Below are 23256 nucleotides of genomic sequence, written 5' to 3'. Positions count from 1 at the left end.
CCTGATTGCAGAATTATTTTGGAATTCATCAAAAATGGGAAAGTCTACCTGAGCTTGAGCAACTTTCCCTCCTTTTTTAACCTAACAATTAAAGGAGCAGTCTATAACTCTGCCCTCTAGTGTTTAAAATGAGTACTGCAGTCTAAACTCTAATTAACACAGAGCTGCCCCTAGTGTTTAAAATGAGTACTGCAGTCTAAACTCTAACCATCACAGAGAGTTGCCCCTAGTGTTTAAAATGAGTACTGCAGTCTAAACTCTAATCATCACAGAGAGCTGCCCCTAGTGTTTAAAATGAGTACTGCAGTCTAAACTCTAACCATCACAGAGCGCTGCCCCTAGTGTTTAAAATGCGTACTGCAGTCTAAACTCTAATCATCACAGAGAGCTGCCCCTAGTGTTTAAAATGAGTACTGCAGTCTAAACTCTAACCATCACAGAGCGCTGCCCCTAGTGTTTAAAATGCGTACTGCAGTCTAAACTCTAATCATCACAGAGAGCTGCCCCTAGTGTTTAAAATGAGTACTGCAGTCTAAACTCTAACCATCACAGAGAGCTGCCCCTAGTGTTTAAAATGAGTACTGCAGTCTAAACTCTAACCATCACAGAGAGCTGCCCCTAGTGTTTAAAATGAGTACTGCAGTCTAAACTCTAACCATCACAGAGAGCTGCCCCTAGTGTTTAAAATGTGTCCTGCAGTCTAAACTCTAACCATCACAGAGAGCTGCCCCTAGTGTTTAAAATGAGTACTGCAGTCTAAACTCTAACCATCACAGAGAGCTGCCCCTAGTGTTTAAAATGAGTACTGCAGTCTAAACTCTAACCATCACAGAGAGCTGCCCCTAGTGTTTAAAATGAGTACTGCAGTCTAAACTCTAACCATCACAGAGAGCTGCCTCCTAGTGTTTAAAATGTGTACTGCAGTCTAAAATCTAATCATCACAGAGAGCTGCCCCTAGTGTTTAAAATGAGTACTGCAGTCTAAACTCTAATCATCACAGAGAGCTGCCCCTAGTGTTTAAAATGAGTACTGCAGTCTAAACTCTAACCATCACAGAGAGCTGCCCCTAGTGTTTAAAATGTGTCCTGCAGTCTAAACTCTAACCATCACAGAGAGCTGCCCCTAGTGTTTAAAATGAGTACTGCAGTCTAAACTCTAACCATCACAGAGAGCTGCCCCTAGTGTTTAAAATGAGTACTGCAGTCTAAACTCTAACCATCACAGAGAGCTGCCTCCTAGTGTTTAAAATGTGTACTGCAGTCTAAAATCTAATCATCACAGAGAGCTGCCCCTGGTGTTTAAAATGTGTACTGCAGTCTAAAATCTAATCATCACAGAGAGCTGCCCCTAGTGTTTAAAATGAGTACTGCAGTCTAAAATCTAATCATCACAGAGAGCTGCCCCTGGTGTTTAAAATGTGTACTGCAGTCTAAAATCTAATCATCACAGAGAGCTGCCTCCCCCCCTCCTCTCACACAGGTCAGCATGTGGTGGACACTGTAGCTTCAGTGTTTAGCTCTGCACCGATCTGTAAACCTTTCTGTGTTCTAACCTCTCTGCATCAATATGACGTCCAATAAGAATCAATACAAAGATGCAAAAAAAATCAAAGAATCATACCAACAGTTTAATAATTCCTTTAACACATTTACTGACCGACAAACAAAAAACTTCTTCATCTCACGGACTCATTGGAAACATGGCAGCTGTTAGAGCAGAGGAATGGTTGAACAATGTGACATGCTGGGATATTTACAGAAAACAAAATCACTGCTAACAACTCGTTTCATCTTCAATCAGTGGAATATGAACAAGCTCACATCTCTGATCTCACTAAAGCTCAGAGTGCGATCACGTTAAATGTTAGACTGACAGTAGATCCTGAATTTACCCTACCGATGACGACAGACTCTCTCCGCTGTCTTTACAATTCGTACATTTTAAACGACATAAACAGACGACTGAAATCACGTAAGAGTTAAAATATATACCAGCTCAGAGCGGTACCACCATTAGGAATGGATCTCTGCAGAGTCAGAACCAAGACCATCTCTTTATACATTCATAAAGAGATGGTCCAGCACTATTTCCCATCATGCACTGTGTTAAAGCAGTGCATGATGTCGTATCCTCCTTTCGTCTTCCGGTTGTGACTGGTTTATTGTTCCTTCTACAGTGAAAGTCCACGGTGCTCTGAGAGATATGATCCACTAATGTATCCCACAATGCATTGTGAAAAGTACCGCTCTACTGATGGGCTGTTTTTGAAAAACCACCTTCTTCATCCCACCGTGGAACGCATTTCACTGTTACCATACGCTGCTGTCCGTCATTCCTTCTTCTTCTTCTTCTGTTGGGTTTCATGGCGGTCGGCATCCATAAGTGTTGCATTACTGACAGCTGCTGGATGTCCGTCATTTCGATCTGTCATGGCGCTTTGCATTGTGGGAAACAGTACTAGAGAAGGCTGGTCCGATGCTTACTGTGTAGATTTTATCAGAACAACATTGGGTATCTTTACAGCGTACTGCATACTGATTGGCCCATTCAGTTTGCACTACTGGTACAGCAGGTGGTTTTACAAACAGCTCTGGTCCAGGACTATATCCCATCATGCCTTAGGGCCCAGAGAAGATGAGAGTTGTAACTTTTTCCTGTATGGTAACTCCTCTCCACTGAAAGTGTTGTTTGAAAGCGGAGGACGATGAAGGAGGGAATGGATGAACGCTTTCTGCACCATTCAAAACTCATGAAACACGAACTCCGACTGTGAAAAGAGAATATACTGTCTGCAGATATTATGTTTCACAGACCGTGTGAGGCACAGAAAATGACAGCTTGAATATTATTAAGAGGAAGGACTCTCATTGACCAATCATAGCCCAGCGTCCCTTAGCTACAAACAGGAAGTAGAAATCTTTGTCCATGTCAGCGTCCTCTGGTCAGACCCTCATTCTTGATTTTGGCTAAAAATGTCTCACCAGCTGCTTTAATGTCCTTTAAAGCACAATCCTCGAGGTAGTGTGTGTGTGTGTGTGTGTGTGTGTGTGTGTGTGTGTGTGTGTGTGTGTGTGTGTGTGTTCGTATTGGCATCATTTTTTATTCTTCTTCTGTCGATCCAGAAACTTTTGTCTTCTTTCAATTGGAATCTCTTCCAAGCTGATCCCATGATTACTGGCCCTGAGAGAGAGAGACAGGTTAAGGAGAGAGACAGGTGAGAGAAAGACAGGTACAGAAGAGAGATCAGTAACAGGGGAGATCAAGAAAGGTGAGAAAGAGAGGCAGGTACAGGTGAAACAGAGACAGGTGAAACAGAGACAGGTGAGACGAAGACAGGTGAGATGGAGACAGTTTAGATAGAGACAGGTGAGATAGAGACAGGTGAGATCGAGACAGGTGAGACGAAGACAGGTGAGACGGAGACAGGTGAGATAGAGACAGGTGAGATAGAAACAGTTGAGATAGAGACAGGTGAGATAGAGACAGGTGAGATAGAGACAGGTGAGACGAAGACAGGTGAGATAGAGACAGGTGAGATGGAGACAGGTGAGACAGAGACAGGTGAGATGGAGACCGGTGAGACGGAGACAGGTGAGACAGAGACAGGTGAGATGGAGACAGGTGAGACAGAGACAGGTGATGTAGAGACAGGTGAGACAGAGACAGGTGAGATAGAGACAGGTGAGATAGAGACAGGTGAGACAGAGACAGGTGATGTAGAGACAGGTGAGATAGAGACAGGTGAGATAGAGACAGGTGATGTAGAGACAGGTGAGATAGAGACAGGTGATGTAGAGACAGGTGAGACAGAGACAGGTGAGACAGAGACAGGTGATGTAGAGACAGGTGAGATAGAGACAGGTGAGATAGAGACAGGTGATGTAGAGACAGGTGAGACAGAGACAGGTGATGTAGAGACAGGTGAGATAGAGACAGGTGAGATAGAGACAGGTGAGACGAAGACAGGTGAGACGGAGACAGGTGAGATAGAGACAGGTGAGATAGAAACAGTTGAGATAGAGACAGGTGAGATAGAGACAGGTGAGATAGAGACAGGTGAGACGAAGACAGGTGAGATAGAGACAGGTGAGATGGAGACAGGTGAGACAGAGACAGGTGAGATGGAGACCGGTGAGACGGAGACAGGTGAGACAGAGACAGGTGAGATGGAGACAGGTGAGACAGAGACAGGTGATGTAGAGACAGGTGAGACAGAGACAGGTGAGATAGAGACAGGTGAGATAGAGACAGGTGATGTAGAGACAGGTGAGATAGAGACAGGTGATGTAGAGACAGGTGAGACAGAGACAGGTGATGTAGAGACAGGTGAGACAGAGACAGGTGAGATGGAGACAGGTGAGACAGAGACAGGTGATGTAGAGACAGGTGAGATAGAGACAGGTGCGGTGACAGGAAAAGAGTGTCTGACAGCTGAAACCAGGACGAACAGTACAGTCTGACCATGTGTGTGTCACTTCTTACCTGTGTTTACCTGGACTAACATGTGTGATATCTATTATTACCTATTATTACCTGTATCTCTTTAAACTCAAGTGAGGAGAAAATAAATGTTCTGTTTACTAAGTTACCTGAAGGCCTCTGTCTATGTGTTACATTATGTTAAGAGTGTGTGTAGTTGTGTCATCCTGCACAGCTCTGTTACTTTATTACTTTAGTGTTGTTGTTTTTTTTATACTTTGTGTTGTGTTTTATTTTCAGTTTCGCTTTGGCAATGTAAAAGTATGTTTCCCAAGTCAGAGCAGGCCTGTTGAATTGATGGGTGAGTTGGAGACAGGTGAGACAGAGACAGGTGAGATAGAGACAGGTGAGATAGAGACGGTTGAGACAGAGACAGGTGAGATGGAGATAGGCAAGACAGAGACAGGTGAGACAGAGACCGGTGAGATGGAGACAGGTGAGACAGAGACAGGTGAGATGGAGACGGGTGAGACAGAGACAGGTGAGACAGAGACAGGTGAGATGGAGATAGGCAAGACAGAGACAGGTGAGACAGAGACCGGTGAGATGGAGACAGGTGAGACAGAGACAGGTGAGATGGAGACAGGTGAGACAGAGACAGGGGAGATGGAGACAGGTGAGACAGAGACAGGTGAGATGGAGACAAGTGAGGGGAGATAGAGACGAGTGATATAGACACTTGTGAGAGAGAGACAGTTGATATGGAGACAGGTTTAGCTTTACCCTCCGGTGAGGTCTGGTGGAACAGGAAGTGGTCTATTGAATCCTTCTCGTCCCATGAGCCAGTAGGTGTCCAAGGTTCCCTTCACCTGCAGAACATTTCAGCAGGTTCAGTCTCATCACATTTCAATAACAGCTCACAGACGTTCACCAACCGCAGCAGGTGAGCTCACCTGAGCCTTCCTGGTGTCTATGTGGTATCCCAGTTTGAGACTGGTCAGGACCTTCACTGTGCTCAGACTGATGTGGATCCTGTAGGCTGGAGAACCACAAACACAACATCAACCACAGTGATGTCCCCGTGTGTCCCTCTGTCCCCGTGTGTCCCTCTGACGACACCTCACACTGAACATCTCGTACAAAATGTGCAGATTTCTACGTACGCAGTCCGGTAGCTTCCATGTGAGAAGCCGTCGTCACCGTGTCCCCGAAGAGACAATACCTGGGCATCGTCAACCCGACCACACCTGCAACCACGGGACCTGCAGACAGCCATAGAGGGACAGGGTCAGAGAGGGAGGGACGTTCACGTCACCTCTTTGAATCCAAACGACAGGTATGTACCTGAGTGCAGCCCGATGCGTATTTTGACTTTGATCTCGGGCATGTGTTTGATCTTGAACGCAGCGATGGAGTGCAGGATGTCCAGAGACATGTTGGCAACTTCAGCCGCGTGCCGATTCCCGTTTCTGTTTGGGATCCCTGAAGCCACCATGTAGGCGTCGCCGATAGTTTCTACCTGAAAGTGAAAGCAGCACCGTTTGCAAACAGCTAAACCCGAAACTCAACACGTGTGTGCTGAGGCATCAGGACACACACACTTCTCACCTTGTAGACGTCATGAAGGGCGATGATGGCGTCGAACATGGTGTACAGGTCGTTAAGCAGATCGACTACCTGCACACCACACACACACACACACACACACACACACACACATGGCTTTAGGGGAACAGTGTAGTCATAAATGATTATCATCTTCATCATGACAAGAACTCGTCACCTCAATTGGTTCACTGAGCGCTGAAATGGTGGTAAATCCAACGATGTCACTGAAGTACAGAGTGCAGTCTGAGTAATGTTCAGGCTGCACGGGCTTCCCTTTCTTCAGAGCCTGAGCCACAGACCTGAAACACACGGACACAGGTGAAGTGAGCAGCTGGGCTCCAACAAGCGGAGCTAGCACCTCCTACTTGATTTGATTGGCTGCTGCGGCGTTATGACGCTACGCTACGGTTTCATTGTGAAGGGAAACGTGTCTTACTTTGGAAGCAGCTGTCCAACCAGCTTCTCCGTCTTGTTCCTCTCCACCTCCAGCTCGTCTGTCCGCTCTCGGATCAGATCCTCCAGGTTGGAGCTGTACTGCTCCAACATCCGCAGCATGGAGTCGATGATGTTCGCCCTCTTGCCCCGATTGATGCCCCGAAACTGAGAACGCACGAAACGTGACCGAAACAACACACCAGCGTGCGATCCCTTTTTTATTTAGATAAAGCCCAATCCCGACCAAACGTTCCTTATCACACACGCCTTTCCCTCAATCAGCCTCTAGGGGGCAGCGCTGCACCTTCACTCACCTGTTTGAAAACTTCATCAAAATTTGGCCTCTTCATCGGATCTTCATTCCAGCAGTCGTTCATCAGACTGAGACACTCAGACGGAGCTTCATCGACAGAAACCAGAGGCCTGCAGAGAGGAGGGGGGTTCTTCAGACGCTCCACGATCTCTGAGAGACAGACAGGTGGTCAGACAGACGGACAGACAGACAGACAGACAGACAGACAGACAGACAGACAGACAGACGGACAGACGGACAGACGGACAGACAGACAGACAGACAGACAGACAGACAGACAGACAGACAGATATTCCCCCCTCACCGTGGGCCGGCATGTCCATCATGGAGTACGGCAGCGTGCGTGAGATCACTTCCTGTATGATGATCGAGAAACTGAAGACGTCTCCTTGAAACGTTCCCGCTCGAACCGGATTCCTCAAGAGCTCGGGAGCTGTCCACAGTAATTCTAAGAGACAGACAGTCGAGATAAGAGACAGACAGACAGACGGACAGACGGACAGACAGACATACAGACAGACGGACAGACGGACAGATAGACAGACAGACAGACAGACAGACAGACAGACAGACAGACAGACAGACAGACAGACAGACCTTGAGGGTCTTCCTGATGGTTTACATTCTGGGACTGAAGGATCATGGGAAGTCCGTAGTCTGTGATTTTCAAAACAAAGCGTCCGTCAACCAGACAGTTTGTGGACTTGAGGCGGCCATGACTCAAACCTCGCAGGTGAAGGTACTTCATCCCCTGAAACACACAGAGGAGGGCGCGTTTCAACCGAGGCAGGTTTTAATGTTGTGAACCAATAAAAGAGCTTTGATTCAGTATCCTTTAAAGACCCAAAAGAAACCTGAGACATGATTTAGTTATTTCCACTATTTCTCTCTGTTGCCAAACAGCAGTTTGTTTTGTTGGTCTTTAGCTTTTTCTTAAAAGTGCAAAAGGACTGTGTGGATCAAATTGAGTGTAGTAGTTCCTTCCAACAGCAGGGGGCGACAGGAGAAACCTCTGCAGAATCAGTCTGGCCTTCTTGTAACTTGAGTTCTCGTGAGTACCTTGATGAGGTCCATGAGCAGAGAACTTTTGAACATCCAGTCCAGCCTCATGTTGCTGTCGGCCAGCAGGTCTGCCAGACTTCCCCGAGGACAGTGTTCGACCACCAGAGCAAAGATCCCCGAGTCCAGGAACAGTCCCACATACAGGTTCAGGTTCTCATGCCTCATGTCCCTCAGCTGGACAGAGAAGAACAAGAGCAGTACATTAGGTTTCATGTCAACATGTGGATCCACATACTGAAGGCAGGAATACAAACACATTTTAAACGGTACAGGGATTACTGTACCTGGGTGAACAGACTTTCAGTGCTGGGATTAATGGCTGTTATCGTCTTTTCACTTGAAATCTTCTTCAGCCAAACCCAGTCGCCCTGACAACAACACGACCAATCAGAGCACAGAGTGGGAGAGTAGGGGAAAAAAACACACATGGTCATGGACTCTTCAACTGGCGATTACAGCCAGCGATGCTATCAAGTCACCAGTATGCAATGACTGTAAATGTTCACACGCGTGCAGTGATGTCACAGTGATGTCACAGTCAAAACAACCAGAAGTAGGATAAGTACGTGTGCAGGTGTACCTCCAGGATTCCGATGTTGGAGCTCTCAGGCGTCGTCAGGATGTAACTTCGAGCAATCGACCGGAAAGGAGTTTTAATTTCCAGAAGACTCCTCATGATCGACTCATCGTTGAGTTTCTGTCGAACAACGACTTAGTCAGCAACTTTACAGGGTCCAATATAACACCCACTACTGACCCCAACCTGGTACCAGTACCAGTATAAAGGGGCTGTACCCCCAGTATAAAGGGGTTATGGTACCAGTACCACCATCAAGGATCGAGTACTGTGTCTGACCTTCCTGCTGACTTGCGTATCGATGAAGACGATGTCGTCCAAAGTCAGGACAAGTTTAGTGAGGTTTGACGATCTCTTGTACCTCCTGGACACACACACAAATATACATCAATGATTTTGGTATATTCAAATTCAGTGTGTGTGTGTGTATGTGTGTGTGTGTGTATTTGCATTTACTTGATCCAGTAGAGTAAAGCTCCAATCACAACGCAGAGCACCAGGAAGAGGAAGAACATCGTAATTGGTTCCAAACCTGCAGAAACAAAAGAATATTTTCATTCTGACGATTAAAAAAACAAGAGCTGATATTTCCCAGCAGCGCCTGAACACCTCATCAATTTAACAATTTAAATCCACATGATGGTCATTAAACGCACCGCCGCTGCAGGCCTCGTCTGGGTCAAACCAACAGAAACTGGCCGTGGGGGGTTTTCCTCCGGGGAAGGTGAGGGAGCGACTCAGCGACTTCAGACCGCCGACGGTCCCGTCAGTGTGCGACGGAGCGAGAGAGTGAGTCGGCACGAGTCGGTCGCCATCGCTGCCCAACACCACGTACCTGGCCTGAAGACCACGCCCCTCTTTTCCTCCATACAACACCTGAAAGATAAATGGATGAGGCTGGAAGTGACATCACACTTTATGAGAGCGTGTTCATCATGTTTTGAACTCCACGTCTTACGTTTTAAAATGAGCAGTTTTAAGATATTCAAACTGAAGTGAAAGTGAAAGTTTTTGACCTGGTTGAATCCCTGGAAGTCGAAGCCTCCGTCTGAGTGGACAAGCTGAGTGCCCGTCACCCAGTGCCCGCCCCCTGCCTGACGACGCTCCTCCACCGCCTTAGCAACGAAGTACACCATGTTAAAGATAGTCCCGAACACCGGCGACACCTGCAGACAACGTTCAGGACAAAATCAACCAATCATTTTCACTTCCTGTGTGTAGTCACAGGTGTGTACTTCCTGTGTGTAGTCACAGGTGTGTACTTCCTGTGTGTAGTCACAGGTGTGTACTTCCTGTGTGTAGTCACAGTTGTGTTCTTCCTGTGTGTTACCTCTGTGGCAGAGACAGCTGAGCGGATCTCCCGCTTTAATTGAGCTTCACGAAAAGCTTCGTAGAAGTTCTGGTCAGACGCCATGGTAACGGTAACAACGGAGCTGTAGGCATGGCGAAGCTTCGTGCTATTGGTCAGTTGAGGGAACGCCATGTCCTAATTGGACAGAAGAGTGAATGTGAGTTATTATTGTGAGTTATGAATATTTTCAGATTTAACACAGCGTGGCGCCCCCTCAGGTCACAGAGGGAACTGCTGTTTGGTGGTCAGCATTGATCACCTGGTACGGCATGGCGTACAGCAGGGCGTCATATGGAATAAACACGTAACCATCAGAAATCATCCCCATGTCCAGTGCGGTCAGTAGAAGATCTCGCTGGTCCTCTCCACCAATCAGGACGGAGGTCATGCACATGATCACCACTGAGACAAAAAAATCAGGGAAAATGTTTTTGATGTAAATCAGAAGATAATTCAATTTTTAGCATTTGCGTTAATCTATCAGGTTTGATCTAGAGCTCTGACCTTTGACCTTGTCCGCTTCTTGGATTGCTTTAAGCGCCTCACGAGGTCCGCCGTTCTTCTGCGATTCCATGGTGACCACTGGACCAATCGGCAGTCCCAAACCTCTCAGTGCTGAGGCCACTTCCTGTCCAGTGCTTTCCCATAGGTCGGACGGAGCTGAGAGGACAGGAAGAGGCGAGACCAAGGTCAAAGTAAAACAGGCTTTCATCATACATTTCATCCCTCCTCTTAGACGTCGACCCTGTTACTTTGTGGCCACGCCCCTCACCTGAGATAACGCCGACATGCGCCCAGCGGAAGTATCTAAGCACGGTGAACAGGACTTTGCTTGGAGGAGTGATAGGCGGAAGGTTAGGCCAATCAGCAGCAAGGCATCCAGGAGAGGCAAGGCCCGCCTCCCAATGCTGAGCCAATAGGGAAGCTGCATGACACAGGGCGGGGTTAAAGGGTCCGATGTAGGCGTGGCCGTAACCCTCCATCTCTCCGAGTTCTGTGAGTGCTGAACAATTTAGAGAAGAAGAAAAGTTACTCTTTAAGAACTGAACTCTTTAAGGACTCTTTCCATCCTTAAACATCCTGAGACAGGTGTTGTGTTTCTCTCGTTCATGATAAACTGTCATTTCGATTGGTTGACAAACCTTTGGAGGCGGAGCAATCTTCACTCAGCAGTTTGACATCGTACCAGTATCCTCTGCTCAGACCGTTGTCGCTGCGTAACCGTGACATCGCCAGGTTGACTGCAGCCGTTGGCATCGCTCTGGAGAACATGGGGTCACATGACCACGGACCAATCAGAGCCAGCTTAAATGTTGCTGACCTGACGTCTGTGATGCATAGCAACCACAGAAATATGCCTAGCAACCACCTGGAAGGCTGCATCCTGGGGACCTGGTGATGAGAAATAAAATAAATACCAACCACAAATATTAATAAATGAGACAGTAATAGATATCAAACACACGGTCAGAGTGATGTAATAAAAACAATAATACCCTGACCGTGAATGCATCACATTGTCGGACAGGACCCTGAATGCAGCACGATCAATCTGCAGAACAGGAACTATCAGCTGTTTGTGAGCGAAGCTGGCTGAAGTTCATATTTGGAGACAATGAAACTGAAATCCTGACTTCAAATCAACGTTCTCTCACATGTTGACCTCCAGCCGAGGTCACAGAGAGGTCACAGACTGACACAGTTTGGAGAGATAGAAGTCAGAAGGATTCATTGAATTGTAATCTAACACTATGTTGTGTTCAAGGTCCGGCGAGTGAAATGAGTGGGATGAGAAGTTGATCTGTCTCGAGCGACAGTTTTTTTCTCCCTCAGACTCTGACTCTTTCGACCTGTCTGACCTTTGACCTCTAATCCGCACATGTTAATGCTGACTGACCCCATTAGCTAATGCTGAAGAGCGCTAAGAGCGCTAAGTTTAGCAACAATGCTAACGCTCTTAAGACAAGCTGAGAGGTAGAGGACACATTTGCCCAAGCCCCGCCCCCAAGCGATGACATCATAACCTGGACTATTACTACTCCTACTAATACTAATGTTACATGATTATAATCATTATTAATAACAATTAAAAAGGTTTAAAATTGAAGTCAATCAATGAAACAAACTTGTTGATGACATCATCATTTACATCATAAGTGTGTCAATCTGTGATTACTGATTGGCTGTGATAAACCTGTATCAGGTGAATGAGCCAGTGAAACACCTTACAACAGATGATTCATGTAAACACAAGGAAGACCATGTTAGAGACGGAACATCTCAGACACCTGAACGCCACACAGGAAGTGACCTGATCACATCACACAGATAGATAGATAGATAGATAGATAGATAGATAGATAGATAGATAGATAGATAGATAGATAGATAGATAGATAGATAGATAGATAGATAGATAGATAGATAGATAGATAGATAGATAGATAGATAGATAGATAGATAGATAGATAGATAGATAGATAGATAGATAGATAGATAGATAGATAGATAGATAGATAGATAGATAGATAGATAGATAGATAGATAGATGGATAGATAGATAGATAGATAGATAGATAATGGAATCTTCTGGTCAGATTTGATCTTTTAACTGTTTCAAGGTTAAATCAGAGACCAGAAGCTCAGGTGACACCTTAAATCCAATCACAGTAAACCACACACACACACACACACACACACACACACACACACACACACACACCTGAAAGCTGTAAATTCAATTTGTCAGAACAAGCTGCTGCTCTGTGATTGGCTGATTGAAACCAGGTCAAACTGTTCACTTTGTTCTGTCTCGTCAGTCTGAAGATTTCCATCACTTCAAACGTTCTTATTTCTGTCTGTAGTTTCTCTCCTCTAAACGTGGCGTTCTGTCGGAGAAGTAGAAACGCCTGTCGGCTCCTCGCCAGCTCAGACGGGATCATAAAAAACGTGTTTTCAGCTTCACATTATAAAAGTAGAAACGACACAGAACAGTTGCAGATTGCTGCTGGTTGCTTTGTTGTTGTTTTTTTTTAAGTTGAAGAAATTCTCCATGTGTTTAATAATCTGTTGACTTAATCAGGTGAAGCCTCACCTCAGGTTTGTTAAAGACGGGACAGTGGGAAGGGTCACCTGAGCAGTCCTCAGGTGACTCAGACTGTCTCTAGTCGTTTCCATGGTGACTCGAGTCTTTCCTGCACCTTCTGTCCTGGCATCGCTCGCCTACAAAACTCATGTAACGTTTTCGCCCTCGGCCTCGCAGCACGCTCCGATGGAAACACTTTTAACCCACAACATGAGCTCAACTGTCAGCAAGGCAAAGAAGACGCCCGTCTGACTCGTCTTGTCTCCAGGTCTCGAGCTTGAACAGCACTTCCTGTCTGCGGCTCTGGATGAGACACAGCGACTCCGCTATGCAGACGACTTCCTGCTTTACTTCTTTATGAACTCATTAAAGATCCATCACGCTGACCCGCTGCTTTGCATTGTGGGAAAAAGTACATGAGGAAGATGTTTCCAGAATCACTAAAACATCCGGGTATTTTTGACCTCCTGCATATCTCACATTCACGTCATAATGAATTCTGCATTTTGGACAAATCAATACAAACTACTCGTATAGCAGGCCGGGCCTTTCGCTCCAAATGTGCCAAATGAACTGAATCGTCTCGTGGAGAGAACTTCCTCTAATGCTTTATAGAGCAGTTTGACACCTTGAGGACAGTGGGGACTGTCCCCAGTGGGGACATAAAGCATCAAGAGTTTAGGTTGATTTCTATGCAGATGATGACGTCCTGTTTACAGAGGCTGAAATGATCTTCACACTTGAAGGTCATATTGTCATTAATTAAATTAGATTGAAACCTCAACACAGCTGTTTCCGTCTGTCCGTCCTGTGTTGGGTTATTGTGCAGGGCGTTTAGAACATCTGGTAAAATAAACCCTGCAGGTCTCTTCTCTGACACTGACTGAGCTTCAGCCCACATTACGAGCTGATGACGTGCAGCAGTCTGTGTCGGTTTCTGGAGGCAGCTCGTGTGTTGATCTTACAAACACTTCTGATGACCTGACACGCTGTCCACACTGATTTCACTCTGATAAACACAGCTCAGCTTTGTCCTTAAATGAAAGACTCTGACATCATGGGAGAGAAAAGTTGAGGACACAAACTTTAAGAATAGTCAGAACCTGGAGGGCGGAGAACAATCAGGCTGAATGAGAGGGGCTCGCTGGCTCCATCATACCTCTCTGCCTTTCCATCAATCATCCTGTAAACACCTCCTGCTTCATGTTGATTTTTACTTCTTCGTTTGTGTTACCGTGGACACTTGTCTGACTCTCATAACGTTCCCCCCGCTCTGTCCCAGGAGTGTGGCCTTTAGTCCCCACGGGTGCCGAATGTGTAACTTCCTGTTGGTCAACGTTCAAACCTCTGTAGTTCTACAACAGACGCTTTTATCCAAAGAACAACACAAGCAAGGATCGAGAGAGGAGAAGTCCCAGAGGTGCTGACAGGAAGTGACCAGAGGTGCTGACAGGAAGTGACCAGAGGTGCTGACAGGAAGTGACCAGAGTGCAGCATAGACAGTTCTAATCATCTTCATCGCTATCCTAAATATCATCATCATCATTCAGGCCGTAGGTGCTCATAAAGAGCTGGGTCTTTAGCTTTCCCTAAAGGTCAAATGGAGGTTGATTGGTTGTTTCACCACCAGGGGGCGACAGAGGAGAAGAGTGTGAGACTTGTTATTCAATAATGAATCCAGAAAGGCAGGATAATAAACAGCTCGTAAACATCTGCAGATTAAAAAACTAAAATAAGTTTTTGATGTGTTTTCATTGACGAGTCGCTGCAGCTCATCTTCACCTGCCGCCGCCCTCTCGATTCATCCAATGAGACCGTGGGCTTCGTTTCAGTCGAACATACCGCCACGTAAGAAACGGTTCTTTAATATGGATGTGTTCATTTCCTACACTTAAACAAAGTTGGGGATCATTGAATTGAGTCTGTCTGTCTGTATTCTTTAACAGCTGAGAAGTGAAAAGCCTTCAGTGTTTCATAAATCAAATCAACGAATACATTCATAAAGATCAGAACTTCATTTGTTTGAGGTTTTCTGCATTAATTTCTGCCCTTAAAGAAGCCAATCATAGTTTGGTTCAAACCGCTCATGTAACCTCGGCCAGTGGTGACTGTAGGTAACCCCAGCTCTATGAGTACATAACTATAGAGGAGGAGGGAGGAGCTTCTGCAGATGAACGCCTGGTGTGACATAATATCTGTTATATACAGTCAATGGTTAAAATGGATGCAGAGACTTTACACTTCGCTTCCACCAACATCCTGGTATCGTTTCATGGTTCTCTAAAAATAACCACGTTAAAGTGACAGCAGGGCGCTTTGTGATGGATTTCATGTTTAACTGCAGAATCAGCATGACTTCCTTCCATCTCTAGTCAGCTATATTGTGATTACGTCTGTTCTCATCTTTTGTGCAAGAAAGCTAAAACAGCATGACAACAACGGCCAGTATAAGCCACACCCACTTTTGGACCAATCACCAATATTTCCCCGCGTGAGTATTGCTGCATAAGTCACCAAACTCAGGCCTCAGATATGTATTGAAGGATCTTCACAGGTCAAACATCGGAGTATTTTCTCTCCTGAACTCTCGGTGATCTGACATCAGCTGATCCGCTGTCATACTCTTTAATGAGCTCCTCCATCTGACCTCAAAGTGTGCTTTTAAAGGTGCAGACTGTACATATAGATTTCCATTCTGCACATTTAAAGATGATTGCAGAGCGGATCATTGGACCTTCTGTGCAACTAAAAAATATACTTTCATCACCACAACAGCCAATGTTCCTGTCGTCCACCATTTAAAAATACATAAATATAACCTGTTATTTTCTTCTGGTCCGTGATCATATTACACCAAATCCCTCTTTAACAGACTGACTATACTTTAAAACTATCACAGAGGCACACACACACACACACACACACACACACACACAGTGTTTACCTTTGGCTCAAAGGTTCATTGGTCCAAAATCCTCCAATTTCTCTCGATAAAGTAAAAAACCTTCAAGCGGCGAGCATGCGATGCACTGCAGAAAGTGCTGATGTCAGGTCAAAGAGAGAGAGAGACTGAGAGAGTGACACACACACCCACACACACACACACACACACACACACACTCACACACACACACACACAGGATTTAGTTTAATCTTGTTAAGAGTTCAGGAAGAAGTTTGGCTTCAGGTTAGAGACTGTAATGAGAGGATGACTTACTGAGTGTGTGTGCGTGTGTGTGTGTGCGTGTGTGTGTGTGAGAGAGAGAATGAAAGAGAGAGAGGGAGAGGTGACCTTCTTCCTTCACTGGTGCAGAGTGTCTACACATGGACATATAGGTGCAGAGTAAACACATGATGCAACACAGACATGTAGATCCTGTATCTGATCATGTCTATAAACCCCTCTATTTCAGCCCTGCTCAGAACAGGCTGTTTCTGTGTCTGTAGCTTTAAATATGTAAATGAGCTGTGTCTGACCACGCCCCCTCTCTGGAAGGGCTCGGGTGTACTCGCTGCTTTCTGGCTCCATGTCCTATTGTTTACGGTGAGAAGGCAGACTCAGAGGGCAGAACAAACACCTAGCTGTGGGAGTGTCACCCACCTGGGGGAGGGGCTACTGCCCTTTGTGATGTCATGAAGGGAACAGCTCCAAACGGCCTGTTTGAGCAGGCAGAAGACGGAGAGGACGGACTTTTCTCATCATTGGGGGGTTTGGAGACAGACTAGAGGAACATGACACATTTCTTACAGTGGTGCTTCAGTTACATCATCAGCACAATAACTGGAGCAAAAGATGTTGGGTCATCCAGGTCCTCGTTTCGAGAGGTGGAGTTCAGTATCATCTGTATAGCATTGAACTGAGTGCAGTGTTTTCTAACATATTAGCTCGAGGTAGCATATCAGAGGTCAATAAAGATAGGTCTGATAAACAGGATTTAAAGCAACCTCATGCAGTTCTTTTAATGCCAATTAAGTATTCAAGTCCGTGTAACAGGATGTGTTGAAGTGTGTCAGGTGCAGCGCTCACAGCGAACAGCTCCAGAGAGAGAAGAGTTCTTTTTGTGTCCATGACAAGAATTAACCCTTCGTTTACAGAGGCCACGGTCTGTAACGTTTCAGGGCTCTGCAGGGTTCTGTGTTCTGCTCTTTACTGGGACCTTCTGCAGTGTTTCAGTGTTCTGCAGTGTTTCAGTGTTCTGCGGCCCGTCCTGTGACGTTCTGCAGTGTTTCAGTGTTCTGCAGTGTTTCAGTGTTCTGCAGCCCACCATGTGACGTTCTGCAGTGTTTCAGTGTTCTGCGGCCCGTCCTGTGACGTTCTGCAGTGTTTCAGTGTTCTGCAGTTTCAGTGTTCTGTAGTGTTTCAGTGTTCTGCAGTTTCAGTGTTCTGCAGTGTTTCAGTGTTCTGCGGCCCGTCCTGTGACGTTCTGCAGTGTTTCAGTGTTCTGCAGCCCACCCTGTGACGTTCTGCAGTGTTTCAGTGTTCTGCAGCCCGTCCTGTGACGTTCTGCAGTGTTTCAGTGTTCTGCAGCCCACCCTGTGACGTTCTGCAGTGTTTCAGTGTTCTGCGGCCCGTCCTGTGACGTTCTGCAGTGTTTCAGTGTTCTGCAGTGATTCAGTGTTCTGCAGCCCACCCTGTGACGTTCTGCAGTGTTTCAGTGTTCTGCGGCCCGTCCTGTGACGTTCTGCAGTGTTTCAGTGTTCTGCAGTGTTTCAGTGTTCTGCAGCCCGTCCTGTGACGTTCTGCAGTGTTTCAGTGTTCTGCAGTTTCAGTGTTCTGCAGCCCGTCCTGTGACGTTCTGCAGTGTTTCAGTGTTCTGCAGTGTTTCAGTGTTCTGCAGTTTCAGTGTTCTGCGGCCCGTCCTGTGATGTTCTGCAGTGTTTCAGTGTTCTGCAGCCCGTCCTGTGACGTTCTGCAGTGTTTCAGTGTTCTGCAGCCCGTTCTGCAGTGTTTCAGTGTTCTGCAGTGTTTCAGTGTTCTGCGGCCCGTCCTGTGACGTTCTGCAGTGTGTCAGTGTTCTGCGATGTTTCAGTGTTCTGCAGTGTTTTAGTGTTCTGCAGCCCGTCCTGTGACGTTCTGCAGTGTGTCAGTGTTCTGTGGTCCGTCTTGTGTTCTGCAGTGTTTCAGTGTTCTGCGGCCCGTCCTGTGACGTTCTGCAGTGTTTGTGGCCTGCACAGTCTCAGGTTGAGTGGGGGCTGATCTGTTAATCCTGATCTGGATTAGGTCCATCCTCAGAGATCAGTTCCCAGCTGGTTTGGGGCCAGGAATAGAGGCAGGATTAGACGAGCACTAACTGGCCTGGAAAAGCCTGGAACGGTTCTGGTTCTGTGATCGACGCCGCCGTGCCAGCTGGGTCAAAGTCCTGAACTCATGGAAATTTAAGAAGTCCCTGAGGACGAGACGCTGGCCCAATGACACGGCTTCAATCTGCAGGTGAGGAGACATGTTTGAAGTCCCTTCCTGTGATTGTAGTTCTTTATAATCGTTCCAACATGTCCGCCAACATGGAGCCAAGAACCACAAACAGCAGAACGCCAGTTTATCACTTTATTTCTTAAAATGCAGAACCGAGAAATAAACACATTCAGTTTTATTTACACAATTAAACAACAACATAGCAAAATTACAAAATCCTGCTTCGTCCAACTCTGACCAGCAAACACGGTGCTGGTTTCACTGGTTGAGACTGGTTGAGACTGGTTTCACTGGTTGAGACTTGTTGTTGTACGGTTCAGTTCTAAATCCAAAGATCAAACAGCTGACCAAATATCCGTCAATGACAAGTCCACGTCAGTCCAGATCATAGACTTTGTTGGTCCACTCTCTCTCACACACACACACTCACACACACACACACACAGTTCTGACATGGTTATCTACATCCTGATTGGACAGGAGGGCGGTCAGCTGACTCTTCAGAGTGAAATCTTTGTGTTCCTGAAACTCGAGTTGTCCCTGGAAAATAAAGATCAGCCGAGGTTTATCGGGGGGGGGTGACTGTCGGGTCTTGAAACAGGTCTACATCAGAAGAGCGGCGTACCTGAGGCTGTCGTTGTGCGTCTTGTACTCCATGATGGTGTTGGTCGGGAGGTTGAGGACCCGTCTTAACGTGTCTCTGATCCTCGACGTGGTCGTCTGATCGTTAGACGTTCTGTTCCAGATGGACAGGATGTCCTCCTGAGAGAGAGAGAGAGAGACAGAGACCAGGTCCTGATTGAGGACTTCCTGTTCCAGTGTTGTGTGCTTTTAGGTGAGCGGTGGTTTTCCTACCTGGAAGCGTATCGACACTACAGCTCCACAGATCTCCTCTCCCACCATGAACTGCTCGCCCAACATGGCCAGGATGATGTTCTCCCAGAAACGACTCGCCAGACCTTTACGCAGACGGATGATCCACTTCCCCCCGCTGCGGTTTGAATCATCCTGGGACACAGACGGGCCAGAGAGAGAGAAAGAGAGAGAGAGAGAGAGAGAGAGAGAGAGAGAGAGACAGGTCAGAGAGACAAAGAGAGACAGAGAGAGAGAGAGAGAGGTACTATGGGTGGGTCAGAGTGAGCGGTTACCTCCCACATGGGTTTGATTCCCTCCTTGAACAGATGAAAGTCACTGTGTCCACTCAGATCACCTGGTCGGACCAGGTGACTGTAAAACCTCCAGAACTGCTCCACCTGAAGACACACACACACACACACTTGTATTAATGCTAGTTATAGTAAATCAATCTGTGGACTGGACTGAACCCACGCCATGCCGGGGAGAACATGCATGACTGTGTGTGTGTGTGTGTGTTTACCGATGCCACGGTGCCGATCTGGCGGATGTTTTGCTCGTAGCTCGTAGAGCTCGCAGGTCGACTCGGAGTTCTTCTGCTGTACCAAAACGTGTAATTATACTGAAGAGGATGTTCACCTGCACCTGGACTCACCGTCTGCACGAAGACAGGTGAGAGAGAGAGAGAGAGACAGGTCAGAGAGAGAGAGGGAGACAGGTCAGAGAGAGAGAGAGAGACAGGTCAGAGAGAGAGAGAGAGAGAGAGAGAGAGAGAGAGACAGGTGAGAGAGAGAGAGACAGATCAGAGAGAGAGAGACAGGTCAGAGAGAGAGAGAGAGAGAGGTCAGAGAGAGAGAGAGAGAGGGGTCAGAGAGAGAGAGAGAGAGGTCAGAGAGAGAGAGAGAGAGGTTTGGGCGATCTCACCTTTCGTCTATTGTTGTTGTTGTTGTTATTGGTCCCATCACTGTCGTCATGGAGACAGTCTGACTCCTCCTCCTCATCTTTTGGTCTGAAACACAAACAGTCTGTGTGATCATCACAGAGAGCTGTCTCCCCCCCTCCTCTCACACAGGTCAGCATGTGGTGGACACTGTAGCTTCAGTGTTTAGCCAGCTATGCATGTGGTGGACACTGTAGCTTCAGTGTTTAGCCAGCTCTGCATGTAGAGACACTGTAGCTTCAGTGTTTAGCCAGCTCTGCATGTGGTGGACACTGTAGCTTCAGTGTTTAGCCAGCTCTGCATGTGGTGGACACTGTAGCTTCAGTGTTTAGCCAGCTCTGCATGTAGAGACACTGTAGCTTCAGTGTTTAGCCAGCTCTGCATGTGGTGGACACTGTAGCTTCAGTGTTTAGCCAGCTCTGCATGTGGTGGACACTGTAGCTTCAGTGTTTAGCCAGCTCTGCATGTGGTGGACACTGTAGCTTCAGTGTTTAGCCAGCTCTGCATGTGGTGGACCCTGTAGCTTCAGTGTTTAGCCGGCTCTGCATGTGGTGGACACTGTAGCTTCAGTGTTTAGCCAGCTCTGCATGGGTCTGTAAAGCTTTCTGCGTTCTAACCTCTCTCCATGTTTCATCTCCAACATTGATCCTAGTTTGAGCAGCTTTCTGCTGCTGGAGCTTATTAGAAACATGCAGAGGCTTTTTAGCTCGGTTACAATCACTTCTATCTGAAGCAGTTCCACTGCCCGCTTCCATCGCTGCAACACCTGTTCACCTGATAACTGCTCTCATATCTGGCAAACCCAGGGGCGTCCAAAACGACCTTCAACGCATCTTAGTTTCCTGATTCATTCTCATTAATTTAGATGTCACTGATATTTATTTTAGTGGTGATGCTAGCTGTGATGCTAGCTGTGATGCTAGCTGCTAGCTGTATTCCGGTCTGCTCAGGCATCATACCGGATGTTTACCGGTTTATAAAAAGAGTCTTACCTCTCCAGCTGATTCATTCCTCCTCTCTCTGTCTCCCTCTCCTCGCTCTTAATCCTTTTTTCCTTAATTTAGTCCTTTATGTCCTAATATATTCACTTCTTTCTCTTCGTGTTCTCCTCCTCACGCGGCTTCGCAACGTCTCTCGTCAGCGTATGAGCTGCCAGTGCGCATGTGCGGGACGCGGCAGTGTACGGGACGAGAGAAGGGACATTCTTCTTCTGATTTTTTAATTTGTATTTTGTAGATAATCGACGTAGCAGCACAAAGTACACACATAAATACAGTTATTAAATAAACAAATAAATAATGATGTGAAAATCAATAAAAGTCTGACTGTTTACTTTTATTATGTTAATAAAACCTTTTCTAACAATAAGATAAAACACTTCTGACTATCCAACATTTCAAATGTTCATTATCCTCTCCCTCGGGATGTTTGTCTATAGTTTTCTCTCTACTTTACAAAATAATAAAAAGGAACAAAAACAATTAACATTAATTTAATCTGAATACTTTGAGTGTCATCTTTATGTTTTTGTCGTCTCTTGAATCTTTATTTTACGACAGTCTCTGAAAGAGAAGAGACATTAACGGCTGTGACTAAACTTTAAATATATTAACAATAAAATAATGTCAATTATTGAAGACATACTTGGACTAAATCTAAGTGTTTCGTTTTAAGATTATTTGTTCTGTAATCAAACTTTTAACTTCCTCATGGTGTCGAAGATAAAGTCTTGAATGATTCATTTAAAAATTAAAAGTGTTGACTGTTTTATTTTTAAAGAGATAAAAGAGAAACATTTTAGAATAGGACTTTTTATTAAAAAAGGAAAATGTGACATTTTATGTGACAGCGCCACTCAGTGGACACAACAGGAAGTGCACCCCTGTTTCTGACCACCTGACACACACCTGACTGACCAACCACAACACGCGTCGAGCTTTTATTTTGACATAAACAATGACAGAGATAAATAAGAGTTTCCTACAGTGTGATGTCATACATCAGGCTCTGAAACAGGTTTTACCTGGATGAGCCCTTCGATTGGGCAAGCCTGCGTCTGTCTTCGACCAATCAGAAAAATAAAGGAAATTATTTTTTCATGGGATTTTCCAAAAAACAAACTTTTTTTTAGAACAACAAACCGACGACATTAGCTGTCAATCAAAACATCAGCTGTCAATCAAAACATCAGCTGTCATTCAAAACATCAATCAAATGGAAACACAGAAAAGAAATACAGCGGTCACTATGGTAACCAGAACAGTTGATGAACTTGATCAGCATTCAGCAGGTTCAGAGGTTAGTCTGCGTCACAGGTTGTCATGGTTACTGACATGTGTGGGCGGGGTTTAAACAGACCTCCAACTCGTGCAGAAAAAAAAACTAACCTTCACATTAAACACGGGTGTCTTCACCCTTTGACCCGTCAGAAGCCCCGCCCCAATTTCTCGGGGCCTTCCACCAATGCTACACTACACTTACTACACTTACCCACAATCCATTGTTCCAGTGCAACAGCTCAGTAAACTAACAAGAGCTGACCTACAACTAGCCTAGCATGATTTATCACCCATAGTGCTACAGAGGCTAACAAAGAGCTGACTGAGCTACAGCTAACGAGCAGCTGATTGGTTGAAGCCTCGTCCACATGTCGGTGGGTATTCTGAAAAACGCAGTTTGGTCTGTCGAATGCAAACAGCATTTTAGGTCAGTGAAAAGTCTCCTTACATGAAACTCCTTCAGGGTGAAGATGTTCAGAAACCCAGAAGGTGTTTCTGTGAAGACGGGAAAAAAGACGCTTTGTGCCAATTTCATCTCCGTTGGACGTCAGTAACCAAACTGCATGTCTTTTCCTGCAGGGGGCGCTGGAGGCTCATCAGCAGCAGCCGCCATGCTGGAAATGAAGTCTCAGCCTAACTTTGAGTCAAGCTAACAACATGAGCTAATCACACCTGTTTCGTTTTTTGAAGCAGGCTGTAAACATGTTCATGTCTGCTGTAAAAACAGGCTGTTTGAATGGGTGTGTATGTGACTTCCTGTGCTGCTGCAGCCAGCCTCTAGTGGACACTCCAGGTACTGCAGCCAGCCTCTAGTGGACACTCCAGGTACTGCAGGACTGTAGATGAAGGTGTTTGTAATAAAGCAGCATGAGTGGACGGGATTATTTCTCTAAATGGAGGTTTTAAAAATACCCGTCT

General features: G+C 46.1%; 2 protein-coding genes across 6 annotated transcripts; both read right to left on the bottom strand.

Annotated features, from left to right (window-relative positions):
- Positions 1–1615: 1615 nt before the first annotated feature.
- Positions 1616–15933, bottom strand: LOC306841063 (retinal guanylyl cyclase 2-like). 4 transcript variants are annotated; one of them, XM_079370705.1, is made up of 25 exons: positions 15796–15933; positions 10909–11158; positions 10539–10769; positions 10271–10426; positions 10026–10168; positions 9746–9901; positions 9432–9581; positions 9072–9291; positions 8872–8947; positions 8695–8779; positions 8419–8535; positions 8123–8206; positions 7836–8012; positions 7374–7527; positions 7081–7224; positions 6778–6926; positions 6465–6628; positions 6204–6327; positions 6029–6097; positions 5765–5939; positions 5584–5682; positions 5374–5459; positions 5204–5289; positions 2705–3181; positions 1616–2669 (listed from the first exon to the last, which is right to left on the bottom strand). In XM_079370705.1, the coding sequence occupies exons 2-24, from the start codon at positions 11147–11149 to the stop codon at positions 3094–3096; spliced, it is 3174 nt and encodes a 1057-aa protein (XP_079226831.1). In that variant the 5' UTR covers positions 11150–11158; positions 15796–15933; the 3' UTR covers positions 1616–2669; positions 2705–3093. The 4 variants fall into 4 exon arrangements, with proteins under 4 accessions (XP_079226831.1, XP_079226829.1, XP_079226830.1 ...); XM_079370703.1 differs by lacking the exons at positions 1616–2669; positions 2705–3181 and adding an exon at positions 4414–4766; XM_079370704.1 differs by lacking the exons at positions 1616–2669; positions 2705–3181; positions 15796–15933 and adding an exon at positions 4414–4766 and having other exon boundaries at positions 10909–11306.
- A 2449-nt stretch (positions 15934–18382) lies between these two features.
- Positions 18383–21242, bottom strand: eif4e2rs1 (eukaryotic translation initiation factor 4E family member 2 related sequence 1). 2 transcript variants are annotated; one of them, XR_013781428.1, is made up of 8 exons: positions 21052–21242; positions 20044–20128; positions 19643–19777; positions 19413–19517; positions 19120–19272; positions 18890–19026; positions 18566–18804; positions 18383–18535 (listed from the first exon to the last, which is right to left on the bottom strand). XR_013781428.1 is itself a non-coding variant. In XM_079370719.1 (7 exons), exons 1-7 carry the CDS (start codon positions 21066–21068, stop codon positions 18765–18767), a joined length of 672 nt encoding a protein of 223 aa, XP_079226845.1. In that variant the 5' UTR covers positions 21069–21242; the 3' UTR covers positions 18550–18764. The 2 variants fall into 2 exon arrangements, 1 of the variants encoding a protein (XP_079226845.1); XM_079370719.1 differs by lacking the exon at positions 18383–18535 and having other exon boundaries at positions 18550–18804.
- Between the last annotated feature and the right edge of the window lie 2014 nt (positions 21243–23256).

The sequence above is a fragment of the Symphodus melops genome (assembly GCF_947650265.1).
Source record: "Symphodus melops genome assembly, chromosome: 20".
Classification (NCBI taxonomy): Eukaryota; Metazoa; Chordata; class Actinopteri; order Labriformes; family Labridae; genus Symphodus; species Symphodus melops.
This window is presented reverse-complemented; position numbering and strand designations above follow the sequence as displayed.